Source organism: Notolepis coatsorum (genome assembly GCF_963971535.1).
Source record: "Notolepis coatsorum genome assembly, chromosome: 1".
Lineage (NCBI taxonomy): Eukaryota > Metazoa > Chordata > Actinopteri > Aulopiformes > Paralepididae > Notolepis > Notolepis coatsorum.
In genome coordinates this window covers 321,408,622-321,420,923 of record NC_140165.1, presented here as the reverse complement: position 1 = coordinate 321,420,923, position 12,302 = coordinate 321,408,622, and the positions used below count along the sequence as shown (strand labels likewise).

The following is a 12,302-nucleotide window of genomic DNA, read 5'->3' as shown; positions in this document are numbered from 1 at the left end:
GTTCTATTAGTTGCGACTGCTGTCTGTCGCGCGCTGCGTCCCGTTGAGCACCGGCTCGTTCTCGGGCCACATTCTCTTCCATCTGAATGCGTCTTATTTCTAGACGTATCTGCTCGTGTTCGCTTCGCTGCTGGATCTGCAGTCGGTCGCGTTCAGCAGCGGCGTTCAGGCTGATGAGGAAGGCCTGCTGTAGGGTCCTCTCTGCCTCGCTGGGAGAAGGCGGTTGTATAGGGGAGCCTTCCCTCGGGGTACTCCTTGCGGAGCCTTGGAGCTCTATCTCCACGGTGCTCTCCCCGTCTTCTTCCGTGCCGAGTTCTCTCTCGGTAGCGTTGTATTCCTACCGGGACTCATCGGGGACTACTTCTTCAGTACTGGCGGGGTGTGAAGTCATGTCTGGTTCCCACTGGTCCCCACCGTGAACTTGGTCAGTTACATTAGAGCCCGTAGGGGCCTCTATGGTCGGGGTAGTCTGGGCGTTGGGGTTAGACATACTTTTACTTTCTAGTTTTACCGCGTTTACTGTTAGTAGAAGACTAGGTTGTTGACTGACAGCGTAAGCCTCTAAGTACTGAGGGAGCCGTCGTTCGCGCTGCGGGCGTTGGTTAGGAGGATCGTTTCGTGGAGTGTTCATCATAGGCCATTTCAATATTAATAACACTATATTAATATTACACTGATTACCATCCGGCTCGAAGGACCAATTGTAACTGAGGGGTACAATTCCCTGACTGTATTACTAGATATGATACTTACTACCACTACCTTTGTACTTAATATTCGGCCACCCAGTACACGGCATAAATATATTATCATAAACACTCTCACGTAGATGAAACGGATCCAACACAAATGTACGAAGTCGAAGTATGCGTTTATTACTACACAGCAATGGTGTGTAGATCAAGCACTTAATCACTTAATTACATTTATGAATTGAAATAGTATGCACTTTTATGGCAAAGAGTATTCGTCGGTATATCAATAGAGAATGTCCAATCTCTGATGGCGCAGGTGGTAAATATACGACCTGGAATAGTTAAGGAATAACAGCAATGATACTTTAATGATTATATACTAGATACACTAAGGGGGGGTTAATCCGGTCGCTTGTAAGCCGACAGGAGTAGGAGGGGGGGGGGGGTAGAATCCGGCTGCCTCGTCCGGCCAAGGGTATCCCAGGTGAACCCACTGTAGTGCCGTTCAATGCGCCGGCGATCCTTGGACCACAGATGAAAGCAGGTGGACTCTTTGTGGGCCGGCTCTCTCCGGTCCACGGGGGAGAGACGTGAAGCGACCTCGTCTTGCAGAGCGTCTCCTCACCTTGCGTCCTCTCCAGGGGGGGGGGGTTCCAACACACGGCAGTGTCGGGGGTCTTTATCCATGGAATAATCAAAGTATACAAAGCATAATCCGTGCCTGGGAAGGCGGGCTGTCGTCGGTAGAATAATCCGGTATACAGGTCCACTCGCTCGTCGGCTCTGGGGCTCCTCGGGTGCAGCTTCACATGGGGTCAACCACCCTGGGTAAGCAGCCAGTTCTCTGCCTGAAACGATGGGGTACTGACTACGGTAGTATTCTCACCGCACGAAGCACTATATATTAACAGACTATTATTAGCTTAATAGACTACGTCCAACTCGACGATATAGTGCCAAATATGACTATTCAAATATTAATATACACGATGTCTCAATACCGATGGTAGGCGAACTTGGCCTTACTCCCACACGTGGCGTCGCGGGGAGGCTTTACGTCTGTGACTCTATTGGAGGGTAAGAAACTGGACTGAAAAGGAAGTCCTACTTTAGTAGCGCAGTATATATACGCACTATGAACAAATAGTCCCATTAGTGGTGCGGTAGCCAGATTCCTACGCGGAACTAGGACTTGTTCGTACATGTGGAGCGGTGCGTTTGAACTGGGTCTGAGGGGTATGGCAGCCTGGCACCAAGGTCTCGACCAATAGTAGAATGGAGACTATTATGGGATGTTCAGTAGGCTAGAATGGATATTCAATGCATATTGTACAAGGAATATACAAGGGATATCAGGGAATATTAGAGAATATACAAATACAATTAAATATATATATATAAATAAATATATATATTCGGTTTAATCTGGCCCTTCACAACACTAACGTTACTGTTTAAACAATGACCCAGTCAACTATTCACTTTTAGTTTAATACATGAGGCATTGTCTAACGGTATCTAGCTGGCTAGCTACTGATAGCTGCTGATATCAACAAATGCTCCAGCAATAGTCGAGTGCATGATACCTCCGTTCGCTCGGTAGGCAATGTTAGCTCACGTTAGCTCTATATATCCCAGTAAACTAAATAGTTCACTGAGGCGTTGTCTTAACGTTATCTAGCCGGCTAGCAGTAGCTACAGATAGCTCCTGATATCAATGTCTTATAACATTGATTCGATGCGTATTCGAGCTGAGGGCATGCTGAATGTGATTTGACCAAAGCACAGTATACCAATAGGGCCCAGCTGCAGCGCCGGAGAATCCTGGCTGTAGCTGGAGGCTACTCGAGTACACACAGACAGTGGAGCTGTTTGCAGATAGCGAGCATTTTGACTTGTTGCGTGGTGGCGATGTCTCGCAGATAATACAACTATAAGTATGATTATATAATATATATATTTTATAATATTTTTTTTATATATATTTTTTTTTTATAAACTACTATTTTTTGTACTACTATAACGTTAGCTCCCAGTCCCAGAACGGTAGCCAGTTAGCCCGCACCATCCAGGTACTACTATAACGTTAGCTCCCAGTCCCAGAACGGTAGCCAGTTAGCCCGCACCATCCAGGTACTACTATAACGTTAGCTCCCAGAACGGTAGCCAGTTAGCCCGCACCATCCAGGTACTACTATAACGTTAGCTCCCAGTCCCAGAACGGTAGCCAGTTAGCCCCCACCATCCAGGTACTACTATAACGTTAGCTCCCAGTCCCAGAACGGTAGCCAGTTAGCCCGCACCATCCAGGTACTACTATAACGTTAGCTCCCAGTCCCAGAACGATAGCCACGTAACCCTCTGCTGGCGCGTGCTGTGCACTACAATCAACTCTGTGTCAGTGTAATTGCAGTCTGTGACGTCACGGTATTGAGAATCATACCGGCGGGATCTCGAGTCGAAATACCCTGGTATACCATAATACCGTCATACCACCCAAGCCTAGTCTGAAAGCATTTCTTGTTAAAGTTTGGATTTTATGTGCCCTGTATGCAAGATTCATGTCCCTTGCCAGTCACATACCTATTTAAGTAATGAACTGCACTACTTGTGGTTGTTTTTAGAGATTTTAGAGACGTTTTATACTCGTGCTACAAGATTTTGGCCTGTGCTACAAAACGATCAACCTCTGTAGCACCAGTGCTATGTGCAAAAAAAGTTTACGAACAGCCCTGCTCTCCACCATCTTACTGTCTAAATAAAGAAAAAATACTCTCTTAATAATAATAAATAATTGTTTTAATAAAGAAAAAGACACTGACGGAACCAACAAGCAGGTTAGTGCCTTGCATGTTAACCTCAGCCTTCGGTGTGTGTGTGTGTGTGTTTGATTGATTGAATACTAAAAAATTCATTCAATATTCAATATTATAATTTTTTTTTTTTTTTTTTTTTTATTGGCCTGGGGCCGCATGGAACGCCGGTGAGGGCCGCATGCGGCCCGCGGGCCGCCAGTTGCCCCTCCCTGCTATAGATAAAGCTGTCTCTAGTGTAGCTTTAAATGAAGTCCCTAACTAAAACTATTCTTCCTACGTTGATTTGTTCCAGAAACTGCTGGGGGAGAGTCCTTTCAAAGTCCAGGAGAGAGTCCAGGAGGGAGAGAAGGAGCTGAAAGCACTCAGACTGGCTGTGGAGACACTGAAGGTGAGGTCATATGAAACTGGACTTTGAAGAAGAAGTCTTTATTTGTAGCACATTGCTACATCGTCATGCAGCGAACACACACATGCGAGATGGGTGACACATATAGGACACGCATGCATTTTTTGGCATTCAGTCGTCTGGTAATCTGAAGGTTCCCGGTTCGATCCCAGCTCTTCCTGGAAGCATGCCGAAGTGTCCTTGAGCAAGACACACTGTGCCCAGAGATGGTGTAGTGGTTAGGACCCTACCTCTGGAAACACATGTACCCCTGTTAGCCTGGGATCCAATCCTGCCAGAGCCTTCTTTCCTGTATCTGCCCTATTCTTCATCCCTCTCCACCAGGGCTGTACAGTGCGAGATATATGTTGCACGTGCTACACTGACGTCAGTCTGTGCAATGAATGGATTTACCTCAGTAGCACTGGTGCGATGGCCCGCGTGTGTGGCGCATAAAAAAAAAATAGTGACGGTATTAATAATAATAATAATAATAATTATAATAGATCAAATTTATATAGCGCCTTTCATAGAACCCAAGGTCGCTTCACAATCAGGACAAAAAATAGGGCAAGGAAAATAGGGGGGGGGGGGAAAGGGGGGATGAGGGAAGGTAAGGGATAATGGACCTAATCTAAACTAACTGATGGGGAAAAGCCTTGGTGAAGAGGTGTGTTTTTAGAGCGGATTTGAAGGTGTCCAGGGTTGGGGCGTTGCGGATTTCGGGGGGGGGGAGAGAGTTCCAGAGGGTAGGGGACGCCACGCTGAAGGCTCTGTCCCCAAAAGTCCGTAATCTGGTGCGAGGGATGGAGAGGAGACCTAGATCAGAGGATCGTAGGTTCCGGGATGGAGTGTACTGGTGGAGGAGATCAGACAGGTATCGGGGGGTGAGGGCATGGAGGGATTTGTAGGTGAGGAGCAGGAGTTTGAAGGTGATGCGGAACTTGACTGGAAGCCAGTGGAGGTGGATGAGGGTGGGGGTGATGTGCTGCCAGGGCTTGGTGTGAGTGAGAACCCTGGCAGCTGAGTTCTGAACATACTGGAGCCTGTCCAGGGCTTTGCTGGGTACCCCGAACAGGACTCCATTACAGTAGTCCAACCGGGAGGTGATGAATGAGTGGATCAGGGTCTCAGCCACAGAGTCTGAGAGTGAGGGTCGGAGACGGGAGATGTTTTTGAGGTGGTAGAAGGCAGACTTGGTGACGGATTTGATGTGGGAGTGAAATGAAAGTGTGGAGTCATGGGTGACGCCCAGGTTACGGACTTCGAGAGACAGGGAGATGGAACAGCCGTCAACGTGGAGGAGGAGATCTCCAACCTTCCCGAGCAGTGCCTTGGGGGCCACAACCATGAGCTCTGTCTTTTTGCTGTTGAGTTTCAGTAATTTGGTTGACATCCAGGTTTTTATGGCGTGGAGGCATTAACTCATTATCACTAGGGATGGGTATCGTTAGGATTTTATCGATACTACTACTCTTATCGATACTGCTTAACGGTTCGGTGCTTTATCGATACTCTTATCGGTTCTTTTAGATTATTATTTAAATATTTTTCTTTTTTACAATTTCTTATTTGAACGGCTTAAGGCTATATCTGTACTTGATATTTGTTTGTTGTGTTGCATATTTGAAATAAACTTCAATCAAATCAAACCCCCCTCTTAAAAAAACAAAAACCTGTGTTTAAATGGCCATCTATAAAACATCATGCTAAAACTGTGAAACAAATGTCCTATAATAATAATAATGCAGGACCTGTTCAGAGGTCTTTAATTGGCATGCAATTATCCTCAATGTTAGCGGTTAGCACACACGGTTAGCACACACACACCCCGGAACACACACGCATGCATTGTTTTTTGTAGGATCGCCGATGCGATTCATGTCCTACTCCCCTAAAGAAAGAAATACATAGCAAACATGACTCGGTTATGCAATAGTGCTGCTGCTTTTTATTTTGTTAAAATCTTTTAGTTAATAAGACTAAAAAATGACTACAACGATTTCATGACTGCTTCCTGTCCTCGACGGAAGTGCGTCGGATACCTACCTTAACGTAAAATGTTCAACAACAGAACAGATTGCTGCTAATTAAACATTTCATGGAAACGGAGTAACGTTAACGCTATGTCGAGTTCATACGTGTAGTGTAGTATGAATGATGAACTCGGCATAACGTTAACGTTAGTCAGTTTCAGTGTTGCTGGATGGTACACTCTATTAGCTCCGTAGCTAACGTAGCTAGCCACGTTAATGTTACATTTAACAACAGAACAGATTGCTGTTAATTAAACACTTCATGGAAACGGAGTAACGTTAACGCTATGTCGAGTTCATACGTGTAGTATGAATGATGAACTCGGCATAACGTTAACGTTAGTCAGTTTCAGTGTTGCTGGATGGTACACTCTATTAGCTCCGTAGCCAGGGCACGAAATTGGAGCCCGCCACCCGCCATTGGCGGGCAGATTTTCGGTTTGGCGAGTGACACTGAGAGGTCTGCCCGCCACCTGGCGTGTAGTTCATATCGATACTCTTATTTTGAAAATCCTGTGCGGGTCTCATTTCCGCCCCAAGCGCAGCTCCAGTCATAATATCGATGGCTCCGGCAGTTAGCAAATGTTCGGTTCATATGATACTCTTATTTTGAAAAAAAACATGGCAACGAGTCATATCCGCCCCAGTCCGTGCTTCTGCTCGCATCAACACAGAGGCTCCTATTGCCTCGGGCAGTCTGCTCTAGTCTAGTGCGGACCTCCGTGAGCTAACGTTACTGTTTAAACAATGACCCAGTCAACTATTCACTTTTAGTTTAATACATGAGGCATTGTCTAACGGTATCTAGCTGGCTAGCTACTGATAGCTGCTGATATCAACAAATGCTCCAGCAATAGTCGAGTGCATGATACCTCCGTTCGCTCGGTAGGCAATGTTAGCTCACGTTAGCTCTATATATCCCAGTAAACTAAATAGTTCACTGAGGCGTTGTCTTAACGTTATCTAGCCGGCTAGCAGTAGCTACAGATAGCTCCTGATATCAATGTCTTATAACATTGATTCGATGCGTATTCGAGCTGAGGGCATGCTGAATGTGATTTGACCAAAGCACAGTATACCAATAGGGCCCAGCTGCAGCGCCGGAGAATCCTGGCTGTAGCTGGAGGCTACTCGAGTACACACAGACAGTGGAGCTGTTTGCAGATAGCGAGCATTTTGACTTGTTGCGTGGTGGCGATGTCTCGCAGATAATACAACTATAAGTATGATTATATAATATATATATTTTATAATATTTTTTTTTATATATATTTTTTTTTTATAAACTACTATTTTTTGTACTACTATAACGTTAGCTCCCAGTCCCAGAACGGTAGCCAGTTAGCCCGCACCATCCAGGTACTACTATAACGTTAGCTCCCAGTCCCAGAACGGTAGCCAGTTAGCCCGCACCATCCAGGTACTACTATAACGTTAGCTCCCAGAACGGTAGCCAGTTAGCCCGCACCATCCAGGTACTACTATAACGTTAGCTCCCAGTCCCAGAACGGTAGCCAGTTAGCCCCCACCATCCAGGTACTACTATAACGTTAGCTCCCAGTCCCAGAACGGTAGCCAGTTAGCCCGCACCATCCAGGTACTACTATAACGTTAGCTCCCAGTCCCAGAACGATAGCCACGTAACCCTCTGCTGGCGCGTGCTGTGCACTACAATCAACTCCGTGTCAGTGTAATTGCAGTCTGTGACGTCACGGTATTGAGAATCATACCGGCGGGATCTCGAGTCGAAATACCCTGGTATACCATAATACCGTCATACCACCCAAGCCTAGTCTGAAAGCATTTCTTGTTAAAGTTTGGATTTTATGTGCCCTGTATGCAAGATTCATGTCCCTTGCCAGTCACATACCTATTTAAGTAATGAACTGCACTACTTGTGGTTGTTTTTAGAGATTTTAGAGACGTTTTATACTCGTGCTACAAGATTTTGGCCTGTGCTACAAAACGATCAACCTCTGTAGCACCAGTGCTATGTGCAAAAAAAGTTTACGAACAGCCCTGCTCTCCACCATCTTACTGTCTAAATAAAGAAAAAATACTCTCTTAATAATAATAAATAATTGTTTTAATAAAGAAAAAGACACTGACGGAACCAACAAGCAGGTTAGTGCCTTGCATGTTAACCTCAGCCTTCGGTGTGTGTGTGTGTGTGTTTGATTGATTGAATACTAAAAAATTCATTCAATATTCAATATTATAATTTTTATTTATTTTTTTTTTTTTATATTGGCCTGGGGCCGCATGGAACGTCGGTGAGGGCCGCATGCGGCCCGCGGGCCGCCAGTTGCCCCTCCCTGCTATAGATAAAGCTGTCTCTAGTGTAGCTTTAAATGAAGTCCCTAACTAAAACTATTCTTCCTACGTTGATTTGTTCCAGAAACTGCTGGGGGAGAGTCCTTTCAAAGTCCAGGAGAGAGTCCAGGAGGGAGAGAAGGAGCTGAAAGCACTCAGACTGGCTGTGGAGACACTGAAGGTGAGGTCATATGAAACTGGACTTTGAAGAAGAAGTCTTTATTTGTAGCACATTGCTACATCGTCATGCAGCGAACACACACATGCGAGATGGGTGACACATATAGGACACGCATGCATTTTTTGGCATTCAGTCGTCTGGTAATCTGAAGGTTCCCGGTTCGATCCCAGCTCTTCCTGGAAGCATGCCGAAGTGTCCTTGAGCAAGACACACTGTGCCCAGAGATGGTGTAGTGGTTAGGACCCTACCTCTGGAACCACATGTACCCCTGTTAGCCTGGGATCCAATCCTGCCAGAGCCTTCTTTCCTGTATCTGCCCTATTCTTCATCCCTCTCCACCAGGGCTGTACAGTGCGAGATATATGTTGCACGTGCTACACTGACGTCAGTCTGTGCAATGAATGGATTTACCTCAGTAGCACTGGTGCGATGGCCCGCGTGTGTGGCGCATAAAAAAAAAATAGTGACGGTATTAATAATAATAATAATAATAATAATTATAATAGATCAAATTTATATAGCGCCTTTCATAGAACCCAAGGTCGCTTCACAATCAGGACAAAAAATAGGGCAAGGAAAATAGGGGGGGGGGGGAAAGGGGGGATGAGGGAAGGTAAGGGATAATGGACCTAATCTAAACTAACTGATGGGGAAAAGCCTTGGTGAAGAGGTGTGTTTTTAGAGCGGATTTGAAGGTGTCCAGGGTTGGGGCGTTGCGGATTTCGGGGGGGGGGAGAGAGTTCCAGAGGGTAGGGGACGCCACGCTGAAGGCTCTGTCCCCAAAAGTCCGTAATCTGGTGCGAGGGATGGAGAGGAGACCTAGATCAGAGGATCGTAGGTTCCGGGATGGAGTGTACTGGTGGAGGAGATCAGACAGGTATCGGGGGGTGAGGGCATGGAGGGATTTGTAGGTGAGGAGCAGGAGTTTGAAGGTGATGCGGAACTTGACTGGAAGCCAGTGGAGGTGGATGAGGGTGGGGGTGATGTGCTGCCAGGGCTTGGTGTGAGTGAGAACCCTGGCAGCTGAGTTCTGAACATACTGGAGCCTGTCCAGGGCTTTGCTGGGTACCCCGAACAGGACTCCATTACAGTAGTCCAACCGGGAGGTGATGAATGAGTGGATCAGGGTCTCAGCCACAGAGTCTGAGAGTGAGGGTCGGAGACGGGAGATGTTTTTGAGGTGGTAGAAGGCAGACTTGGTGACGGATTTGATGTGGGAGTGAAATGAAAGTGTGGAGTCATGGGTGACGCCCAGGTTACGGACTTCGAGAGACAGGGAGATGGAACAGCCGTCAACGTGGAGGAGGAGATCTCCAACCTTCCCGAGCAGTGCCTTGGGGGCCACAACCATGAGCTCTGTCTTTTTGCTGTTGAGTTTCAGTAATTTGGTTGACATCCAGGTTTTTATGGCGTGGAGGCATTAACTCATTATCACTAGGGATGGGTATCGTTAGGATTTTATCGATACTACTACTCTTATCGATACTGCTTAACGGTTCGGTGCTTTATCGATACTCTTATCGGTTCTTTTAGATTATTATTTAAATATTTTTCTTTTTTACAATTTCTTATTTGAACGGCTTAAGGCTATATCTGTACTTGATATTTGTTTGTTGTGTTGCATATTTGAAATAAACTTCAATCAAATCAAACCCCCCTCTTAAAAAAACAAAAACCTGTGTTTAAATGGCCATCTATAAAACATCATGCTAAAACTGTGAAACAAATGTCCTATAATAATAATAATGCAGGACCTGTTCAGAGGTCTTTAATTGGCATGCAATTATCCTCAATGTTAGCGGTTAGCACACACGGTTAGCACACACACACCCCGGAACACACACGCATGCATTGTTTTTTGTAGGATCGCCGATGCGATTCATGTCCTACTCCCCTAAAGAAAGAAATACATAGCAAACATGACTCGGTTATGCAATAGTGCTGCTGCTTTTTATTTTGTTAAAATCTTTTAGTTAATAAGACTAAAAAATGACTACAACGATTTCATGACTGCTTCCTGTCCTCGACGGAAGTGCGTCGGATACCTACCTTAACGTAAAATGTTCAACAACAGAACAGATTGCTGCTAATTAAACATTTCATGGAAACGGAGTAACGTTAACGCTATGTCGAGTTCATACGTGTAGTGTAGTATGAATGATGAACTCGGCATAACGTTAACGTTAGTCAGTTTCAGTGTTGCTGGATGGTACACTCTATTAGCTCCGTAGCTAACGTAGCTAGCCACGTTAATGTTACATTTAACAACAGAACAGATTGCTGTTAATTAAACACTTCATGGAAACGGAGTAACGTTAACGCTATGTCGAGTTCATACGTGTAGTATGAATGATGAACTCGGCATAACGTTAACGTTAGTCAGTTTCAGTGTTGCTGGATGGTACACTCTATTAGCTCCGTAGCCAGGGCACGAAATTGGAGCCCGCCACCCGCCATTGGCGGGCAGATTTTCGGTTTGGCGAGTGACACTGAGAGGTCTGCCCGCCACCTGGCGTGTAGTTCATATCGATACTCTTATTTTGAAAATCCTGTGCGGGTCTCATTTCCGCCCCAAGCGCAGCTCCAGTCATAATATCGATGGCTCCGGCAGTTAGCAACGTTCGGTTCATATGATACTCTTATTTTGAAAAAAAACATGGCAACGAGTCATATCCGCCCCAGTCCGTGCTTCTGCTCGCATCAACACAGAGGCTCCTATTGCCTCGGGCAGTCTGCTCTAGTCTAGTGCGGACCTCCGTGAGCTAACGTTACTGTTTAAACAATGACCCAGTCAACTATTCACTTTTAGTTTAATACATGAGGCATTGTCTAACGGTATCTAGCTGGCTAGCTACTGATAGCTGCTGATATCAACAAATGCTCCAGCAATAGTCGAGTGCATGATACCTCCGTTCGCTCGGTAGGCAATGTTAGCTCACGTTAGCTCTATATATCCCAGTAAACTAAATAGTTCACTGAGGCGTTGTCTTAACGTTATCTAGCCGGCTAGCAGTAGCTACAGATAGCTCCTGATATCAATGTCTTATAACATTGATTCGATGCGTATTCGAGCTGAGGGCATGCTGAATGTGATTTGACCAAAGCACAGTATACCAATAGGGCCCAGCTGCAGCGCCGGAGAATCCTGGCTGTAGCTGGAGGCTACTCGAGTACACACAGACAGTGGAGCTGTTTGCAGATAGCGAGCATTTTGACTTGTTGCGTGGTGGCGATGTCTCGCAGATAATACAACTATAAGTATGATTATATAATATATATATTTTATAATATATTTTTTTATATATATATATTTTTTTTTATAAACTACTATTTTTTGTACTACTATAACGTTAGCTCCCAGTCCCAGAACGGTAGCCAGTTAGCCCGCACCATCCAGGTACTACTATAACGTTAGCTCCCAGTCCCAGAACGGTAGCCAGTTAGCCCGCACCATCCAGGTACTACTATAACGTTAGCTCCCAGAACGGTAGCCAGTTAGCCCGCACCATCCAGGTACTACTATAACGTTAGCTCCCAGTCCCAGAACGGTAGCCAGTTAGCCCCCACCATCCAGGTACTACTATAACGTTAGCTCCCAGTCCCAGAACGGTAGCCAGTTAGCCCGCACCATCCAGGTACTACTATAACGTTAGCTCCCAGTCCCAGAACGATAGCCACGTAACCCTCTGCTGGCGCGTGCTGTGCACTACAATCAACTCCGTGTCAGTGTAATTGCAGTCTGTGACGTCACGGTATTGAGAATCATACCGGCGGGATCTCGAGTCGAAATACCCTGGTATACCATAATACCGTCATACCACCCAAGCCTAGTCTGAAAGCATTTCTTGTTAAAGTTTGGATTTTATGTGCCCTGTA

The 12,302-nt window shown here is 45.7% G+C and overlaps 1 protein-coding gene across 1 annotated transcript in view; it reads left to right on the top strand.

The window, feature by feature from the left end:
• Nucleotides 1-12,302, top strand: part of LOC311226639 (uncharacterized protein) — a gene marked incomplete at its 5' end in the record, with an annotated part of 82,122 nt that overhangs the window by 52,620 nt on the left and 17,200 nt on the right. Inside the window, 2 exons of the mRNA XM_084312056.1 lie at nucleotides 3,804-3,899; nucleotides 8,331-8,426. Of these exons, the coding sequence (XP_084168182.1) occupies nucleotides 3,804-3,899; nucleotides 8,331-8,426 (192 nt within the window). The remainder of the gene's footprint in view (nucleotides 1-3,803; nucleotides 3,900-8,330; nucleotides 8,427-12,302) is intronic.